General features: G+C 44.0%; 1 protein-coding gene across 2 annotated transcripts in view; it reads right to left on the bottom strand.

Moving 5' to 3' along the window:
• LOC144818526 (serum albumin-like) overlaps positions 1 to 22,018 on the bottom strand; it is a 510,759-nt gene that overhangs the window by 131,714 nt on the left and 357,027 nt on the right. For both annotated transcript variants that reach the window (XM_078676035.1, XM_078676036.1), the window contains 2 exons: positions 20,509 to 20,638; positions 2,327 to 2,424 (listed from right to left, as the gene is read on the bottom strand). In XM_078676035.1, the coding sequence (XP_078532161.1) occupies positions 2,327 to 2,424; positions 20,509 to 20,638 (228 nt within the window). The remainder of the gene's footprint in view (positions 1 to 2,326; positions 2,425 to 20,508; positions 20,639 to 22,018) is intronic.

Genomic DNA, 22,018 nt, shown 5'->3' with positions numbered 1-22,018 from the left:
CTGCAGTATATAAAATAAAGATTGCTCCGACTCTAAACTATGCAATTGAAACAATAGATGAAGGTGAGTGGGCAATGTTCGAGAAGGTGGAAGGAAAAATTTGGCGCCAAATATGTAATCTAAATTATTCTGCGCCCATTGCAGCTCTTAGACTTGAATTTGGCCTCCCTTCTACATATGTGCTTTCGATGGCAGCGTGTTTGCGGTGGTGTAAGGCTCTGCAGAATGGGCAGGAGAATCTATTAAGGGCTGCATTGTTTAAGGACATTTTTGTTAATCTGCTAAAGAAAAGTGTAATCTTTAGAAATTATTTAAAATCTTTAAGTATTTTTGATCTTGATTTTGAAGAAGTACTCAGTTTAGATAAATCAGCTCAAAGCTTATTATTAAAAAATCTATATATATGATCTCAAGTAGAAGAGATCAGCAAACATGTAATGCGAATGGAAGGCTAGATTGCATTATGGGGAGCTTTATTGTCAAAAAACCTCAGCCATATGTATTTTGGAACCTGTATCATGGAGCACGCCGCGTGCTCTTATTATTGAGATTGAACATGCTTCCTTTGAGGATTGTGACAGGTGCTTGGGAGGGTATCCCCAAAAATGAAAGACACTGTAATCTATGCAATGGCGGTGTACAAGACCTTAATCATGTCCTGATAGTGTGTCCAGCACTCCATCTAATTCGCCGTAAATATTTAAGGCATGGTTTTTTACAGTATAATATTGCAACGGCAGAACAGGCCCGCGATTTTCTTATGTTCCCCCCATCCGAACTGATGTGTTTTAAAATGTTCTGCTTTTTTAAAGAATTTTTAAATGTTTATTAAAAGAAAAATGAATGGGTATGGGTGAATTGTAGATATTTTAAAAAATATTGTGTGTAATCATTTTTTGTATCAGTATTTTATTGAAGCACTATTGGCACTTTGTTAGACCGCTAAAAATAATAACACCATTCAACCCTTACTGCTTCAGATCATATTTGTGGGAATGTTAATTAACTATGTGTGTTGCATTACAAAGTATTAGTAAAACATTTGCACTTTAATTAATGCATTAGCACTTTAGTTAGTACTGTTGAAAACAATTGCTGCTTTTTTTGGATTCTCTTCTTGACAAGTTCATCTCCTAACAAAAAAACTTTTTTAACACCCATTGTCTTTCGAAATGTTTGTCTTTGCTGATAACCGATGATTTTTAGACTAAAAGCCGATTGATATACTTTTGCCCTTTAATGTGATGCATTAGATTACTTACCCTCGCAGTTGAAATTTAGTGAAAATGAGGTATTAATTTTTGTATCTTAACAACTGATGTTTTTTAGTAAACCAGATTTACGAGGCTAATTATATTGTATCGATAGGTGTAATTGTGAAATAGTTTTTTATCTTTTTGCTTTGTATGAAAAAGCTGTTTTTATTCTGTATTTTATGTGGAATTCCGTGGATTTCCAAATCATAATAAAAATAAAATTGAATTGAAAAAAATTGACATCACTGATATATATATATATATATATATATATAATGCATATGTTCTGGTCTCTTAAGTTAACAATCATTTAAAACAATATAAGAAATCTCCAATCTATAAAAAAGACATTGAACACGATAAACACTTCGAACAAAACATTTGGGCCCTGATCCGACTGACATCGATGCTCATGGGGAAAGGATCGACTACAGGTCAGCTGTTCCAACACCGCAATTAGGATGTGACCGCACATGGTGAGGCCACAAACTTCCATTTTACAATGGGAGCTTGTGCTGCAGGCCAAAACCACCTGCAGCACAAGCTCCCATTGTCAAATGGAAGTTTTTAAACATCCCTGCACTGTGTAGCTTACACCTCATGGTGCCTGCCACCCGGTGCAGGAATGTGAAGAGGGGTACCATAGGTGCTCCGCAGTGTCACGTGCGGAGGGCCAAGGGGGATGGGAGCCCTGCTAGGGACCTCGAAAGACACTCTCCGACAGCAATTTCATGTCGGAAAGGCTAACATGGAACTGCTGTCGGAAATAATCCAGACAGCGGAAACATAGTCCTTAAGGGATTATGCGGCCTTTCCGACTGACTGATGGGCTCCTTGAGTCCTTTTAAATGAGTCGGATTCCCAAGCCGGTTTAAACTCCAACCGCCGTCATTGCAATATGGCAGTCGGAGTTTAAACTTACAATGTCAGTCCGAAATCCTCCGACCAGCGGTTGCAGACTTTTTGACCTACATTGTAATTAGGCCCTTGGTGTCCACACAAACAACAACGTTGCTGCAGCAGGTGATTATAATGTACTATTAATGCAAATATTTTGGAGGAAGACTTACTCATTATGGAAGTTGTAGTTTCCGATTTTTTGAAGGTCCTCACAATTCTTTTTCATTAATTTTTGACTCTCAGCAATCTTCTTTTCCATGAATTCTTCCTACATAAAGACACATGCAAACATGATTTCTATGATGATGAGGAGGACATGGTAACAGCTAGTTTTTTTAGACATCATAGGCCAGTTTTATTATTGGCCTTGTCACACCTCAGATGTTGTGTTTGTGCACAGTCAGCGATGCAACCCAGCCACATCTTTGTGCTGTGCTGAAAGTACAATAGAGCCAGTTGCAAGCAGTTCTCTTCCTTATTGAACATGCTTTTCAATACAAAAAAAACCTAACCTACAGATTGATGCTCACTTTTCACTGTGATGCAGCGGGCATAAAACAACGATCTGGAAGACGGCTCAAGCAATTGACCAGTGGCTAAGACTTTTGCAGATAGTCTACCTATTACCTTTTGTTTTTTTAATTAATTCCACACCTTGTTGCAATGAAACATATAGGACACCTGTGTGCGAATTATGCACTTCTTTAGGGGTGGGATTTTTTTTTTCTGCTCCCAGCATGCAGAAGCTGCTCACTAGACAAATCCAGCATTTAAGGGATCTGCTTCTGCATTGGTGGACAGAACAACCTGCTGTGTCGGAAATCATGATTGGATGCCCTCACACAATCTGATCTAGTGAAGACTATAATAAGTGTCCTTTCACAGTATTCTTTTATCCATGGGTACCCCTCTGGTGCTGGGATTTTATGGACTGGAAAGGCAAAGACAGCCCACGCATGAGTGTTTTTCCATGTTTAAGCACAGAATCCACCCTGACTTGTAGTCTGTTAATGACAGGGTCAGACTGACCTATAGGGCAGTCAGGCAGTGCCTTATGGGCTGATCTGTTAGATCAGGGTGTTGATCGATTTCAGCAAAAATAGCTCAGCCTGTCGCTAATAATATCACCAGAGAAGTGGGTGCCGGGGATGATCACTTTGCCCTGTAAAGAGCAGCATGTCCTACTGTAACATTCCGCACATGCCTTTTTGTAACGTTGTACCTGGTGCCCCGGTGCAATCTTTGGGGGATCCATTTCTAGCCTGGTAATTTATTCTTTTTAACAATCGGATGCTCACAACATTTGACACATGCCGCACACTGTAGCTTTGAATGCTTGCTAGCTAACACAAAGGTTAGATGCGTTTGGGTGATTAAGATGTTGTATTCTACATGCCGATGATCTTGACTTTCCGAGGACAGTAAACTGCAAGGAAAAAACGCAGAAAATTGTTAGTACATTACCTCAGATGAAGATGTTTGGGGAGGGCTACTTGTCGAAAATGTGCATTCCTTTTTGGCTCAGTAGGACAGAAAAATGATTTATACAACCATCTACATGTTGACAAATGGAAAGCTGGAGAATCCATTTTGATTGTTACAAAAAAAAAATGCTTGAGACGCATGTAGGCAACTTGTACATTGGTGCTCCAGCTGTGCAGGTGTAGGTAAAAGTGCGTTGTGCAGCTGCATGAAATCTAGAGTTTCAGAAAACTTTTAGTTAGCTTTAGAATTCGGATTTTTTTCAGCAAAACTAACCTTATTTTTATTTTCTTTACACTAAATGCCCTTAATGGAAGTTAATTAGAGAAGGTAGTATTTCTCACAATGTTTTCGATCTCTGTAAGAGTTTCCTTGTGTTGTCACGTCTAGATTGGAATGTGCAAGAACGAGGGAATGGGTGAAAAAGAGGAAATATGACATTTGTTTTAAGAGCAATGCAACTGTAAATTATTATACGTGTGCACCAAGGGATGGTTTATGCATACAATTTTAGAAGAAGAAAGTGAGATTTTTAGACGCGTGTGCAAGATGATGGACTAAGACAGATGCAGGATGATGAAAGGGTGGATGGATGAAGGATGGATGGATGGATGGGTGTGCGAAAAGGTGGGTGGATGAATGATGGGTGGATGGATGAAAGATGGATGTATGGATGAAAGGGTGGATGGATAAAGGATGGATGGATGTGTGAAAAGGTGGGTGGATGGATGGATGAAAGATGGGTGTATGGATGGAAAGATGCAAGGGTGGATAGATGAACAATTGATGTATGGATCACATACTGTAATTTGGTTAAGTGGGGCAGCATGTACCTGGTTTCACTGGTTGCACATCCTATCCTGTGGCTCATAAACCAAGAAGAAACAGGTGCATCACAATAAATAAATTGCCATTTTTCAGGATGCGCAGACTGGCCCTCAAGCTTCTTCCCCTTTGCTCCCTGCATCCGAGCATGTGGGGTGTTTGTGTGCGTATTGATTGTGTTTTGTGTGCATTTTAATGGTGGAGCGAAGTAATGGGTTGCGTTGTGACAGCGTGCATTGTGAATGTGTGTGCGATGTAAAGACGGCGATGTGAATGTTTGCGATGAAAACGTTTGCGATGTAGCATCATACATCCGCATAGAGGGATGAGTGTGTACACGAATGGACAAAGTGCAAGGCCAAAGTGTGGGGTAAGAGCAGAATGTGGCTTAGTCTGGTGCAGTGAGTCAATCTTGTTGGAAGAAGGCGCACTCTATGGGAAAGTAAATAGGTGGGTGATTTAGGGCCCGATGTAGGTAATTCTTATTTACCACTTCTTAAATACCGAATCTTACCGATTCGGTATTTAAGAAGTGGTAAATATGAAGGGGGGAGATGTAGGTATTTCCAGATGTGTAAATACCGAATCTTTAAGATTCGGTATTTACCGAATCTGGAAATACCGAATCGGTATTTCCTATTGATTCCTATGGGCTGTGAAGCCCATAGGAATCAATGGTCAATACCGATTCTGTAATTACAGAATCGGTAATTACCGATTTTAGCAAGGGTGCAGGGGGTGTCACTTTGACACCCTCTGGCCCCCCAAAAACAGGCTCGGGTGCCATGTGGCAGGCATACATGCCCCAAGGGCAGGTCTGCCTGTCATATGGCAGAGGTGTGCATGCACGCATGTGCATGCACACCGGAATCAGTATTTTACCATCAGATTGGATTTGATGGTAAAATACCGATTTTGTAAGGCTTGTGGGACTCAGAAGAGTCCCACCTACATCTCAAATTTACCGAATCGGTAAAAATACCGATTCGGTATTTTACAGAATCGGTAAATTTACTGATCGGTAAATTTACCGATTCTGTAAAATTAAGGGCCCTACATACCATTTCTGGAATACCGGTCGGTAACGGCCGAAAATACCGATTATCGGCCGTTACCGACCGACCTACTGGCCGTTAGTGCACAGATGGATCAATGAGTGATTAATTGTATGGTTGGAAGGAGTATGTACGTAGAAAGAGGGCTCCATAAATGGGTGAGGACATTTATGGATAAATGGGTGAGAGGATGGATGTGCAAATTAGTACGTTAATTAGAATTGATGAATGCATTAAATATGCATGTTAGAAGTGTTTACTTAGTCTTGAGGTATGGCTTGCCATCAAAAGAGTAAACTGTCAATATTAACTATTACATAGATGATAAAAATGATAAAAGGGCAATGTTTAAATATGAGGCATGGACAAACAGCTGGTCACGTCGAGGGAAGTGACTTTAACGTGTAATGTGTATTTTACATAGATGATAAAAATGATAAAGGAGCAATATTTAATTTTGACATTATAGCTTAACTGCACATATTTTAACAACGTACTTTATCTGAAACATTGCCCTTTTCAGAACCATTGTCCTTTTTCCATGTTCACAATACTTACGACCCATCCATCCATCCATCCACCATTCATCCAACCACCCTTTTACCCACCCACCCACCCACCATTCATCCAACCACCCTTTCACCCAACGAAATGCTCTGCAAATGTAATTTACAAAACATAAAGCGCCTCATGTACCTGTTGTGCAAACAAATATCTAAACGGTTTGCGTTGATAAAGGCATTGTATGGAGAAATAAATAGATTGAGTGTATGCAGATCGAAAACGTTAAAAACAATATCCGATTTCTCTATGTGCAAATATCTCAGCCGGATAGTTTAGAGTCAACACTACATCAGTTTTCAAATTGTTGCTATATCTAGAATATGTGTACAAGTGGGCATGGGTGATGTCTCTTTAAGGGAAGTACTCAGTTAATTTAAAATGTGGCAAAAATGCATTGATAATCGTGATCTAGTTTACTGAAATACTGTGAAACAGCTGATCTAATTCAAGTGTATTTTTTGTTAAAAAGCACCTCTTGGTAAAGACTATTGCAAACAGTAATCCCGTTTTAATAATACTTAAAAAGCGTACAGATTTCCGTGTTCCTACTCCCAAAAAAACACTTAACCTTCATACAACAATAAGCACGTTTTAATTGTAATACCGGACTAATATTTTAAAATACTCAATTGATGATCATATTGTGGCAATATATTCTTACAAAACCCAAGTCTTAATCCCCAGGATTGCAAAGATCACGGCCCAGGGAGTTAATAAACTCGGAACAAAAAAACGATGTAACAGGAGGCGATTTTGTGAACTGCATTGTCATGGTACAAAACAGCAGAGACACTACAATCCCGTGGTAACAGCATGTGCAGTAAATGCATGCGATGTAATGCCTTTTACGATGTAACATCAGCTTAGTAATTGCTTGCGTTGTTCCAGTTTCCGATGTATCATCATACATCCCTCAAACAGTTCCCAAAAGTCCTGGAGAGTGGGGTTCAAGATTTTGAACATTGTGCGCTGTTGCTTTTACAGGAGTTTTGAGGGCCCTGTCCTTCCACGCAGGTTCATGGTGTAGGAAACTGGCTCTATTTATACTACACCAATATGAGGTATAGTGTGTATAGACTCCAGGTGACCCCACAGGTAGGCAGAGGTCAAAGTTAGATAGAGCCTTACTCTCTATTTGTGGTAGAGTGGTCGAGTAGTAAGGCAGTATCAAAGGACAGTGTTAAGCATTTGATGTACACACTCAGTCAGCAAATAAATTCACACACTCAAGGACTGCACTCTAGGCCAATTGTTTTTGTATAAAAATATATACTGTTGTTTTATTTTTAAAACCAAGCAAGCCTGGCACAGGTAAGCATTAAATACTTTTCAGTAATAAGTTGCTTAATATAGAACAGTTTAAAAACGCAATAGAAATTGTACTTTGTTTGATTTACAGGGGATGCAGTAGGTTGAAACACTTAGCAAATACAGTATAATTAAATAAATAGGCTTTTCCAGTAAATTACAGGGAAGTTACTTTTTATGTTACTTTTCTAACTCGGTGCTGGATACCTAGATTCAGCACTGGGACATTTCCTGCAAACAGGTAAGAAAATAAGTTTTGGTTATTCACACAGTTTTTAAAGAATATCTTTAGATTTCAAAACCCCACACTTAGAAACTTTTTCAGGAAAAACAGTACATTTTTTCCTATGGAGGAAAAGTAGGTTATCGGTTCGAAGGTAAGTTATCGTCTGTTATCGTTTCTTCTTGTTTCTTGTCTGGATCTGAGGAATCAAGGTTCAGGGTGCCCCCTAAATACTAGATTTAGGGGCGTTACAGGTGGGTAAAGGGCAGGGACCAATGAGTCTCTTCCCTGGGGTGCTACATCTCACCTCCCCCACTTGAGGGGTGGAGTTGGCAGAGGTGGGCACACCTCTTTTCCTCACTTGTTTTCCCGTTGGCTCTCCCACCCAAAGTGGGGATAGAACTAGTGGGGACCAGTTGCTGAAAGCAGCAAATGGTCTGGGGAGGCTCACAAAGGCCTTTGACGCTTCCCCTTTGTGAACCCTGCCCCTCCTGGGAGAGGAGACTTGGCACCTCGTCCCAGGATGTGTATTGTTTCAGGCCCCAGAGAGCAGCAGACTCTCGACCCAGGGGTCCAGAAACATGTCTGGTGGTGGCAGCTGAAATCAGCCACTCAACCCGGACACTAGTGGTGGGTTTGTTTTCAGGGGGCATCTCTGAGATGCCCTCTGTGTGCATTTTTCTTTAACCCCTTCGCTGCGGGGCTGTTTCCCCCCGCTGTGCTGGGGGGCGGGGGGGCACGCACAGCGCCCCCATGCTCATGACGAGGTCAGCTCGGCATGAGCTACGGCGCTCCAGTGCTCATGGCGAGCTGAGCTTGTCATGGCCACACCCGTTCCAATGGAACGCTCAGCACTGCAGGGGAATCAGCCCAGCATGCGAGCGTTCCAAGTAACGGGCGCAGTCATGACGAGCTCAGCTCGTCATGAGCACCGGAGCGCCGTAGCTCATGACGAGCTGAGCTCGTCATGAGCATAGAAGAGCTTAAAGCCCACACTGGCATCAGTGTGGGTTTAATGTGCTGAGAAGTTTGATACCAAAATTTCAGCAGTGCACTTACAATGTCTAAGAATGAACTTAGACACTGTAGGGGTACAGGGCTCATGCACCTGTACCCACACAACTGGCATAGGGCGCCCAATTGATCAAGGGAATCAAAATTAACATGTTTTGAACATTGTATTACAATATATTTGTTAATAAGGATTATTATAAATAAAAATGATGTGAAATAAAAAAAATCAACATATTTAGCTGTGACTTTTTTTCATAGTCTTGTGAAGCACTCTTTATGCTAATTTGCATTTAAAGAACACTAATTTAATACCTAAATAGTGTTCACTGAGTAGTAATTAGATAATTCTGAAATCACTCAGCAGGTTGGACCTTTCTGAAAAAAACTTAAAGCAGAATAGTGTGATATTCTTGGGGTAATTGGAAATAATTTTTAACACCCCAGAAGCAATTTCATCATGTTAAAAAGAAATTATACCTGTGGAGTTTTGGATGTTTATTTTTACATCATCCTTACATCATCAAGAACAACAGGACCATATGAAGTAATCAGGTACTCATTCTTAAATCCTCCTGAAGTCATCAGGAATAATCACACCTTGTGTATTCATCGGATACTCATTTTAAAATCCTTCTGAAGTCATCAGGAATAGTCACACCTTTTGAAGTCATCAGATACTCATTTTCAAATCCTCCTGAAGTCATCAGGAATAGTCACACCTTGTGAAGTCATCAGATACTCATTTTCAAGTCATTCACGGATCATCAGGCTCAAGTTTCTAAACTCTGATGATGATTTCAAGAGCTTGATGATGTCTGATGATGTGAAAATGACTTCTACAGTAGTTGGTTGATCATCCAAAGACTCTGGGATGGCTTCTAAAGTAATCCTGTTTGACCTGGGTCATGTGGTTACCCAAGAGAGAGGTCATAATCCCCACTCACCAGCTGGGGGTGCCCATGCTACAGCTTCAAAGGTTCCCTGGCCCAGTTCCAAGCTGTGCAGTTCGGGCCATGCTATTGACATCTTCACCATGAACCATGACGCTGACTTTGAGAGGGGCCCTGGCACGCCTTCCTATCTTACACAGGCATACAGTGTCAATGATCTGTAAGTGTCTCCTAGCCATTTATCAGAGGTAGCTAGAAAATGCTCTGTGGTACCTAGAAAATGGGTTCTCCTCATTGTGTGCTGCAAATTGGCACTCGTCTGCAGAGTTTGATCTCCAGTACTAGTGTTCCATAGTGGGAGCACATGCAGGAGCAAGGTGCATTCCCTTATTGCATGGACAATGATTGCCCTTGTTCAAAGGAGAAAATGGTTCTTCAATAATCATGACTGTGCGTTTAATTTCTGACAGATTTGCAGTTTCAGCTGTCACTTTGTCTAAGTATAGGGGGGGGGGGGTCAGAGTTTCCTACTTCAGACCAAGCCCTGCCACCCTGGTCATGCTCATGGGAGTCCGCAGGGGGGAGTTTAAGGGGAGACGCTTGCCTCCTGCCCCTGGATTTTTCACGTGCCCTTTAATGACTACGTCCCTGCCCTTTACATTGTCATAAACGGGCGGAGGAAACAGACATTAAAATTGTGCCCCCCCCCCCCCAGAAAAAAATCTGCAGACGCCCATGGTCAAGCTACGGATCTCTGCACATTGGTGAGGGAATTCGGTATTATTACTGTCAACCGTTCCTCAAACGCAGCCAAGGGTCCCTGACATTCTCCAATCTCCTTCTCATAGCCCCACTCATCGCATGGAAGGCCACAAAATGTCCTCCGAAAAGAGAATAAGCAGGCATCATTCCAGAGCATGCACGTTTATGCATGACGTCATTGCAGAACAAGCACAGCGGAAAGCAGGCACTATCAATAGGCAAAGAATGTCTGCCATTAGTGAAAATTTAAATTTCTGTCTACCCTCTCGCAGCAATTTTTTATTATTTACCCCCATTTTTTTATCTATGCATGCAATATAAATAACTTTATTTGTTTAGAGACAACTCTGTTGTCAAGAGACACGTGCCAGACTCTACACACGTTGCCATCTTAGAATAGTGTTTTTTGGTCTAAAACTAACAAATCTGAAAGCATCTGCGTGCTTCCTAAATTGCCCTACAAGTTCTGCATCAGCCCATAAAGTTTGTATATTGTCCTATGTAATGAAGAAATGTTATGAAATGCTAGGCACCTTGTGCATTCTGAATGCATTTCAAATCATGCGTCACCAACAGTCTAAATATTTCAGGTGGTGTATTCCCACCTGAAACATTTGAAGGGATTTTTTATATTAAATGTATTTTGCATTAGATTACAAATAAACATAAATACGCACATTTTATTAGCTATGTTTTATTCATGTTAAGATTGACCATAGCAAATGTAGGCCTGCGTTTAAAATGGCTGACGTTGTTATCTTGTTTGCGATACGTGTACATTTTATTTCAAGGCAACGCTGAAGTCCGAATTATCAAAGGCAAGGTTGTTTTTGCTTTCTTTCCCATAAGCGAAATATTTTATTTTCATGAGGATAAACATGGAATGTCATAAACAGTTGCATAGACAGGAAGACACCTGCAGAATACAGTGTGGTTCATGTATCTCATTTAGCTGCAGATAGTGTGATTTTGAAGGACACTGAGAATAGCTGTACTCTGGAAGATCTTAGGAAGTTAATGAGCCTGTAAATGTATCATTTCACCTTCACCTGATTGGATCATTCCGATGAGGAATATGTGTGTAGGAGTAGCAAATGTTAGAATTGATTTATTTAAGGTAGAGTAGATTATAGTTCAGGTGAATTCTTTTCCACTTTCAATGCAGTTTAGAGGAGAGTATGAGATTTAGGGTACTTGCTTTATGGTAGAACTGATTTTCAAAACCTTTCCCTTGAAGCAAATCTATGCTAGTTCTTCCTCCTTCTTTTATAAGTTTGAATTGATTTGAAAGCCGTAATAATTGATGTGTTTATATACTGATTATTGATACTAGCTTGATGTGTTTGTCTTCTGTAAACTTTTAGCCTTTAATTAACCTTTGTAGTTTGAAAACTTAATCATTATCTATGTTTCTTGAGGAGCATAATGTGTTTCACATTTATTGAATGTATTGATTTGTTGACCTGTCTTAGTTGCGAATTTCGATTAATCAGATAATGCTTTATGGGCCTCAAAATGTACACCATGAAGAGCACTAACAGTATAAGGTGACACATGCTCCCCACTGGGAGACCCAAGTAGTTAACTGACGAACTCTATTAAGGCAAAGGGTTAAAATCAGACACCAAAGACTCCAAGAAACAGTAGCCATCATGATTCATGCTTCCCTAATGGCCCAATATTTTTTCCTTCAAAGCTGATCTGTGTCACGATTCACCAGGCCGATGCTCTGGTGTTTATGGTGCTCCCCAGTCAGGTTCTACACTCTCTTGGACTATAGCAGTTCAATTATAGTGCAAGTCATTTGAACATGTCAACTATGGCTGTCAAAAATAAGATAAGAGTCAATAGGTTTGTAGACATGGCATGGTGTTTTTTCCCTTTGAAACAGATTCTGCCATTGATGTAGAAACCAATTTTGGTGACAAATGGTTGCTGATATGGTGGATAACTCTTGAATTGGGATGCAAAACTTTCAATTGTCCCAGTGTAGCAAGGCAATACTCAAGCATTGGCTATTCAGCGTTGATGTCCCCCTAGACCTTAAACCCCAAGATGGAGGTAATTACAAATCCCTGAGTTCCAAGTAGTACCCTCTTTTTCCTCTAGTTCCATGGACAACAGGTAATCCTTATGACAAAGATGACCCCGTTGCTGTTAGGCTTTATATGTGCCATAGAGTTGACTTGCCCCCATATATTCTGCATTTATCACAAAGCATCTCTCTTTCTAATACAAAGAGATCCCCTGAAAGAAAGGAACTTTCTCATCAAGTATTTCTGTTTGCCTAAAACAAATAATTGGGGCTTTGCTTGGAAGAGCAACATGGTGGCCACCTAACCACAGAGCTCCTGGCTCTGGTCCCGAGATCTGCGTCCATCTGCTGAGGTGCACTGGCATGGGCCACTTAGGGTCGCAGCGGAATGTCCCATGGTGCACTGGACACTTGCCCCGGCAGATTGGGAGGCACTCACTTGACCTTCCCGGTCTCGCTGCATGGGGCTGTCAGAGCTCATCCACAGTGGGCCTTCACCTGCTCCCACTGATTCTGCAGTAAGCTGGGACACCTTCCCGGAGGTGAGTGAGGGGTTTTCTCAAGCCACATGATCTGGGTTCCTGGTCAGAGAGAAGGGGCTCCGCCGATGTAGATTGCACGTGGTGCCTAAGGCACGCAATGGCCTAGGTGGCTGGGGCTGTGCTCCTGGATTCCTGGAGCATGCCTGGTGGGCCTGGAATGCTTACTGACTGACGCATTACCCCAGGGGAAGAGCAGACTTGGACCCTGGGCCATCTGACCCCTTAGCTTCTCGTGTGCGGCCTCTGGTTTCGGCAGCATGACGGGGATTTCCCAATGGTGGTGCCTGCAGGGAGGGCCCACTTGCCAGTCCTCTCCGGTTTGTTTTGATGACAACCATAGGGAGCACCATAACAGATTGGATATGTTGACCTTCCTGGGACCTACCAGGTGGCTGTCTGCTGTCCCCTGGCCATGTGACCAGTGCCACAGGGGGCTGCTTGTGCCGCCGCGCCCTGTTGGTGCTGGCTGACGGTGGGGCAAGTGCCTCCCTCCGAGGACCAACTCCGTCTGCTTTTCTTGACACTCCCTGCCTGGCCACGCTGTTTGTGCTGCCTTGCTCCCTTCCCACAGACAGAGGGAGGGTAAGCGGGACCAGACAACAGGTTCCTACATCCTCACCAAGTGCTACGGAGCGCAAAAATCCGACCAAGGCGTCCCCTCCACCAGTGGACCACCTGATGTCGAATATGGAGAGGTGCGTGACCCCACCACCCCTTGGGCCCCAACAAGCAGGATACTATACGGAAATGAGTAAGACCTCTTGGACTCGTTTGGAGGCGAAGGTGGATGCAGTCGTGGAGGATATAAATCTTCACCACAACCACCGGAAACTGGTGGATTGGGTCACTCATGAAGAATGTTCCTTGGCAGACCTTCAGTCCCAGGCATCGGATCTGCAGAAAAAATATTTGGGACCTGCCGGAGCAGGTGCAATTCTTGGAAGTGCGTGTGGAGGACGCACAGTGGCGTTTCCAGCTCAGTAACATAAGGATCATTGGCCTGCTGGAGGGCCATGAGGGCCCAGACATCATACACCACATGGAGCAATGGTTCATGGAACTGGTGCCAGCCGCCAACCTTACCCGGTTCTTCTCCAATAAAAGAGCACAATATGGCCCTGCGAGGCGCCCTCAATGGGCCCCTTGCGGCTCATCATCACCAAACTTGTACATTTTAAAGGCTGCAACACCATCCTCTGAGTGGCGCGTCAGGACTCTCCCATTCTCCAAAACAATCATTGCATACTTTTCTTATTGAACTTCACCCTGATTGATGGTCCAGAGGAGATGGGCCTCCTTCCTGAGGCTCAAATACAAAATTAGAGACCAAGGATTGAAGTATGCTCTCCTTTTTCCCCCTAAACTGAAGATGATCCAGGGCAATTAGTCCCACTTCTTCCTGGAGCCCATAGAAGCTTAAGACTGGCTGGAGGCCACATTCTCTAACTTGACGGACCATGAGAACAGAGGGGGCCTCCCAGGGAGGGACCCAGGTACCACTGCCAATCTGGGCATGGTCAACCAGGCCGCCCTTTGGCCCCATGCATGCCGCGCGGCGTCATTTTTAAGGCAGGCAATTCATCAAAATAAATGAGGGGTATTGCATGTAAATAGAATGTTTTTTAAGGTTTCAGGAAAATCATCTGATGTTGGAAATGAGAGGGATATGCAACCCATGTGGGTCGCTTTGCCGATCCACGGCAAGATAAATGTAAATGAGACATAATTGGCGCATGATATACAATTAATGCTTTAGCACTTTGTTGACTGCACGAATATGGACTTGTGTAATTGCTGCTTTGTGCGTTATATGATGTAAGTATTTTACTTCCAATATGGCGTCCGCCATATCGCGTGACGCGATACCCCTCATTTATTTTGATGAATTGCCTGCCTTAAAAATGACGCTGCGTGATGCGTGTGTGTTTAGACATTGAGGAAGGGAGCTTTCCCGAAACACGTCTGTCTTGTCAATAAAGCTTTCGTAAATACTGGAGTGTCCCGGGAGTGCTCCCTTACTTTTCCAAGGACTTGGGGAGAATCTGGAGCGTGGATTTATATCGCGGCACACCACCGCGTGGCAGCACCCGCCGACTGAGTGCCTCACTATTTGGTGTATCGGTAGCTGGAATATATATATATATATATATATATATATATATATATATATTACTGCACGTTCCTACTTTCATCCATTAGTTCGGAATGAAAACGGCTGGCACGCTGGTATCCGATTCAAAGATTTATTACACCAAACCCCCCTCACCCCAAACAGACGCGTTTCGCCTTTACAGGCTTCGTCAGTGTTAAAAAAAAAAATATATATATATATATATATATATATATATATATATATATATATATATATATATATATATATATATATATATATATATATATATATATATATATTCAAACAAAAGAGTTGTCCCATGGAAAAAAAAGATATATATATATATATATATATATATATATATATATATATATATTCAAACAAAAGAGTTGTCCCATGAAGATGCCACTCATGGAGGGGATACGCACATGTGTGGGAGAAGCTGTTTTTTTATTTGATAACAGGCCCGCCCTTCTGGGCCTCAGCATTATGGTTATGGTAGTCCTCATCACAATAAAGCCAGCCTGTATAATCCCTCAATAAAAAGCCAAGTGGAAATCGCTGTTCATCCTGCTTGTAAAAATGTCATTACCCTGTTGGGTGGAAAGCAATCCCAGCATTGTTGTAAGACCGCAAAATAGAACCAGCGGCTCAGGCCCTCTCCATTCCCGGCAGCGCTCGAATAATGTGCCGAGCGCCAGGGATCCGCAGACACTGCAGTGGGGCATCTTCGCCGCTGGACTGGCCGCTCAATTTTCAAACAAAAGAGTTGTCCCATGAAGATGGCACTCACGGAGGGGATACGCACACGCTGCCGCTGGCAGCTAGCCTCCCAGCATGCCTGTCGCTTTACCAGAAGGCCGGACGCGTTTCAAGCAGCTTCCTGCTCTTGATCACTGGCAGCACAAACACACAAAAAGCGAACTGTGGGAGAATCTGTTTTTTTATTTGATAACAGGCCCGCCCTTCTGGGCCTCAGCATTATGGTTATGGTAGTCCTCATCACAATAAAGCCAGCCTGTATAATCCCTCAATAAAAAGCCAAGTGGAAATCGCTGATCATCGTGCTTGTAAAAATGTCATTACCCTGTTGGGTGGAAAGCAATCCCAGCATTGTTGTAAGACCGCAAAATAGAACCTGCGGCTCAGGCCCCCTCCATTCCCGGCAGCGCTCGAATAATGCGCAGAGCGCCAGGGATTCGCAGACACTGCAGTGGGGCATTTTCGCGGCTGGACTGGCCGCTCAATTTTCAAACAAAAGAGTTGTCCCATGAAGATGGCACTCACGGAGGGGATACGCACACGCTGCCGCTGGCAGCTAGCCTCCCAGCATGCCTGTCGCTTTACCAGAAGGCCGGACGCGTTTCAAGCAGCTTCCTGCTCTTGATCACTGGCAGCACAAACACACCAAAAGCGAACTGTGGGAGAAGCTGTTTTTTTATTTGATAACAGGCCCCGCCCTTCTGGGCCTCAGCATTATGGTTATGGTAGTCCTCATCACAATAAAGCCAGCCTGTATAATCCCTCAACAAAAAGCCAAGTGGAAATCGCTGTTCATCCTGCTTGTAAAAATGTCATTACCCTGTTGGGTGGAAAGCAATCCCAGCATTGTTGTATGACCGCAAAATAGAACCAGCGGCTCAGGCCCCCTCCATTCCCGGCAGCGCTCGAATAATGCGCCGAGCGCCAGGGATCCGCAGACACTGCAGTGGGGCATCTTCGCGGCTGGACCGGCCGCTCAATTTTCAAATAAAAGAGTTGTCCCATGAAGATGGCACTCACGGAAGAGAAACGCACACGCTGCCGCTGGCAGCCAGCCTCACAGCATGCCTGTCGCTTTTCCAGAAGGCCATATGCGTTTCAAGCAGCTTCCTGCTCTTGATCACTGGCAGCACAAACACACCAAAAGCGAACTGTGGGAGAAGCTGTTTTTTTATTTGATAACAGGCCCGCCCTTCTGGGACTCAGCATTATGGTTATGGTAGTCCTCATTAAAATAAAGCCAGCCTGTATAATCCCTCAATAAAAAGCCAAGTGGAAATCGCTGTTCATCCTGCTTGTAAAAATGTCATTACCTTGTTGGGTGGAAAGCAATCCCAGCATTGTTGTAAGACCGCAAAATAGAACCTGCGGCTCAGGCCCCCTCCATTCCCGGCAGCGCTCGAATAATGCGCAGAGCGCCAGGGATTTGCAGACACTGCAGTGAGGCATCTTCGCGGCTGGACTGGCCGCTCAATTTTCAAACAAAAGAGTTGTCCCATGAAGATGGCACTCGAGGAGGGGATAAGCACACGCTGCCGCTGGCAGCCAGCCTCACAGCATGCCTGTCGCTTTTCCAGAAGGCCATACGCGTTTCAAGCAGCTACCTGCTCTTGATCACTGGCAGCACAAACACACCAAAAGCGAACTGTGGGAGAAGCTGTTTTTTTATTTGATAACAGGCCCCGCCCTTCTGGGCCTCAGCATTATGGTTATGGTAGTCCTCATCACAATAAAGCCAGCCTGTATATTCCCTCAATAAAAAGCCAAGTGGAAATCGCTGTTCATCCTGCTGGTAAAAATGTCATTACCCTGTTGGGTGGAAAGCAATCCCAGCATTGTTGTATGACCACAAAATAGAACCAGCGGCTCAGTCCCCCTCCATTCCCGGCAGCGCTCGAATAATGCGCCGAGCGCCAGGGATCCGCAGACACTGCAGTGGGGCATCTTCGCGGCTGGACCGGCCGCTCAATTTTCAAACAAAAGAGTTGTCCCATGAAGATGGCACTCACGGAAGGGAAACGCACACGCTGCCGCTGGCAGCCAGCCTCACAGCATGCCTGTCGCTTTTCCAGAAGGCCATATGCGTTTCAAGCAGCTTCCTGCTCTTGATCACTGGCAGCACAAACACACCAAAAGCGAACTGTGGGAGAAGCTGTTTTTTTATTTGATAACAGGACCGGCCCTTCTGGGCCTCAGCATTATGGTTATGGTAGTCCTCATTACAATAAAGCCAGCCTGTATAATCCCTCAATAAAAAGCCAAGTGGAAATCGCTGTTCATCGTGCTTGTAAAAATGTCATTACCCTGTTGGGTGGAAAGCAATCCCAGCATTGTTGTAAGACCGCAAAATAGAACCAGCGGTTCAGGCCCCCTCCATTCCCGGTAGCGCTTGTATAATGCGCTGAGCGCCAGGGATCCGCAGTCACTGCAGTGGGGCATCTTCGCGGCTGGACTGGCCGCTCAATTTCCAAACAAAAGAGTTGTCCCATGAAGATGCCACTCACGGAGGGGATACGCACACGCTGCCGCTGGCAGTCAGCCTCTCAGCATGCATGTCGCTTTTCCAGAAGGCCATACGCGTTTCAAGCAGCTTCCTGCTCTTGATCACTGGCAGCACAAACACACCAAAAGCGTACTGTGGGAGAAGCTGTTTTTTTATTTGATAACAGGCCCCGTCCTTCTGGGCCTCAGCATTATGGTTATGGTAGTCCTCATCACAATAAAGCCAGCCTGTATAATCCCTCAATAAAAAGCCAAGTGGAAATCGCTGTTCATCGCGCTTGTAAAAATGTCATTACCCTGTTGGGTGGAAAGCAATCCCAGCATTGTTGTAAGACCGCAAAATAGAACTAGCGGCTCAGGCCCCCTCCATTCCCGGCAGCGCTCGCATAATGCTCCGAGCGCCAGGGTTTTTGCAGACACTGCAGTGGGGCATCTTCGCAGCTGAACTGGCCGCTCAATTTTCAAACAAAAGAGTTATCCCATGAAGATGCCACTCGCGGAGGGGATACTCACACGCTGCCGCTGGCAGCCAGCCTCACAGCATGCCTGTCGCTTTTCCAGAAGGCCATACGCGTTTCAAGCAGCTTCCTGCTCTTGATCACTGGCAGCGCAAACACACCAAAAGCGAACTGTGGGAGAAGCTGTTTTTTTATTTGATAACAGGCCCCGACCTTCTGGGCCTCAGCATTATGGTTATGGTATTCCTCATCACAATAAAGCCAGCCTGTATAATCCCTCAATAAAAAGCCAAGTGGAAATCGCTGTTCATCCTGCTTGTAAAAATGTAATTACCCTGTTGGGTGGAAAGCAATCCCAGCATTTTTGTAAGACCGCAAAATAGAACCAGAGGCTCAGGCCCCCTCCATTCCCGGCAGCGATCGAATAATGCGCCGAGTGCCAGGGATCCGCAGACACTGCTGTGGGGCATCTTCGCAACTGGACTGGCCGCTCAATTTTCAAACAAAAGAGTTGTCCCATGAAGATGGCACTCACGGAGGGGATACGCACACGCTGCCGCTGGCAGCCAGCCTCACAGCATGCCTGTCGCTTTTCCAGAAGGCCATACGCGTTTCAAGCAGCTTCCTGCTCTTGATCACTGGCAGCACAAACACACCAAAAGCGAACTGTGGGAGAAGCGTTTTTTTATTTGATAACAGGCCCGCCCTTCTGGGCCTCAGAATTATGGTTATGGTAGTCCTCATCACAATAAAGCCAGCCTGTATAATCCCTCAATAAAAAGCCAAGTGGAAATCGCTGTTCATCGTGCTTGTAAAAATGTAATTACCCTGTTGGGTGGAAAGCAATCCCAGCATTGTTGTAAGACCGCAAAATAGAACCAGCGGCTCAGGCCCCCTCCATTCCCGGCAGTGCTCGTATAATGCGCTGAGCGCCAGGAATCCGCAGACACTGCAGTGGGGCATCTTCGCGGCCTGACTGGCCGCTCAATTTTCAAACAAAAGAGTTGTCCCATGAAGATGCCACTCACGGAGGGGATACGCACACGCTGCCGCTGGCAGTCAGCCTCCCAGCATGCATGTCCCTTTTCCAGAAGGCCATACGCGTTTCAGGCAGCTTCCTGCTCTTGATCACTGGCAGCACAAACACACCAAAAGCGAACTGTGGAAGAAGCTTTTTTTTATTTGATAACAGGACCCGCCCTTCTGGGCCTCAGCATTATGGTTATGGTAGTCCTCATTACAATAAAGCCAGCCTGTATAATCCCTCAATAAAAAGCCAAGTGGAAATCGCTGTTCATCGTGCTTGTAAAAATGTCATTACCCTGTTGGGTGGAAAGCAATCCCAGCATTGTTGTAAGACCGCAAAATAGAACCAGCGGTTCAGGCCCCCTCCATTCCCGGCAGCGCTCGAATAATGCGCAGAGCGCCAGGGTTCCGCAGACACTGCAGTGGGGCATCTTCGCAGCTGGACTGGCCGCTCAATTTTCAAACAAAAGAGTTGTCCCATGAAGATGCCACTCGAGGAGGGGATACGCACACGCTGCCGCTGGCAGCCAGCCTCACAGCATGCCGGTCGCTTTTCCAGAAGGCCATACGCGTTTCAAGCAGCTTCCTGCTTTTGATCACTGGCAGCACAAACACACCAAAAGCGAACATACACACAATATATCTATAGATATAGATAATATACATGAATGACCAATGTATATCTGAATTCACTGGTTGACATATTTCTTACTCTACAAAACTCAAAAAAAGAAATGTTTTTGAAAACATAAATAAATAATTTTGTTGCATGCAAGAGAACTGAAACCTACCCCTTTGGTAAAGCAGTCACCAGAGTTCTCTAGACAACATTGCACCACCAGCTCTTGGTAGCCTTCGCTGATTTCTTGAATCAATTGTGCAGAGAATTCTTGATGCCTTCTTGAATATTCGTATGTAAATCTACAAAACGAAAAAATATATACCATTCAATAGAGTCATAAAGCCATTGTGTGCGAGTTGGTTGATTTTCAATAATCCATTAGCAAGCAGAAGTCAGGTGTCTATAAAGGGACAGCAATGGCCACAACCTCTAAATGCTCTGCCAGAGAGAAAGAGGGTCGTTTTGGATGACCTGTAAGTCTAACTGTGATCCTCACTCTACTCCACGCTCTAAAATGTCTGCCATATTAAGGATTGTTATAACCACTGTGAAGGCAATTAAATCTTTCCCCTTAAACCGACACATTACAAAGTTTACACATGAAGTATATATAGTGCATTCTTGTTGGTGCAATTTTGCACTGACATTTACACAGGAATTCGGAGCCATTCGTGCAAACTGAAGGCTGTGCAAGTATCAGGCAAAGCAAATATCAGTATAGCAATTGCTGCAGAGCAATCTATGAAATCTTGAAATGCTGGTGTAAAATCACTCGGGCAAAGAGCAATGTTTGTGATCAAAAGCCATATGATTCCTATAGATTGACTTGTGTTACTTTGTTATTCATGCAGCACCTGTGTCACCAGAATGACTGCAGGGTACCTTATGAATGACAAGAACTGTGTACATCATCACAATAATAAAAAAAAGGCAGATCAATTATTATTAAGATTACCAGAACCCAGATCGAATACACCTCCAATTTCATTTCTCCTGGGAATTATGTCATGCCCCAACAAACATAAATATCAGATCTGCATCAATGATCTGACCGTGATAGTGGGAAAGTAACTTAGGGGCATATTACCAAGCAATAGCGATAATTATCGCTATTGCTTGGTTAGAGACAAAAATGTACCGCTGAGCTGCGGCGATTTTTATCGCAGATAAACCTTGGTATTTCCAAGGTTTATTGCAAATGCGATAAAAAACGGCCGCAATGCATGAATATCGCTGAAAAGTCAGCGATATTCATGCATTACCAAGCTAATGCTCTTAGCCATGTTATCCACCTCCCATTGGATAACATGGCTAAGAACTGCTCAGGGGCAGGTGTTAGCTTTTGGAGATATTCGCGCTTAGCGCGAATATCTCCAAAAGTTGGTAATAGGAGATAGCAATGTTAGCGACTGTTTCCAGTCGCTAACATCTTGGCACGCCCACTTTGCATGTCATTAGTGATAAATATCATTGGCATGCAAAGTGGGGCCCAAGATGGTCGCTATCTCCTACTAGCTGTCGCTAACTGGTGTTAGCGACAGCTAGGTAATAGGGAGATAATTTTATCTCCGCTTTCTTGGCTTTTAAAGCCAAAAAAGCGGAGATAGACCCCCTTGATAATATGCCCCAGAATTCTCAGAATTTAAGTCTCAACCCCCCCCCCATTCGGCAAAGTATGG

The sequence above is a fragment of the Lissotriton helveticus genome, chromosome 2_1 (genome assembly GCF_964261635.1).
Source record: "Lissotriton helveticus chromosome 2_1, aLisHel1.1, whole genome shotgun sequence".
In the NCBI taxonomy this organism is placed as follows: domain Eukaryota; kingdom Metazoa; phylum Chordata; class Amphibia; order Caudata; family Salamandridae; genus Lissotriton; species Lissotriton helveticus.
The sequence above is the reverse complement of the archived record's forward strand: the minus strand, read 5'-3'. Positions and strand labels throughout refer to the sequence as shown.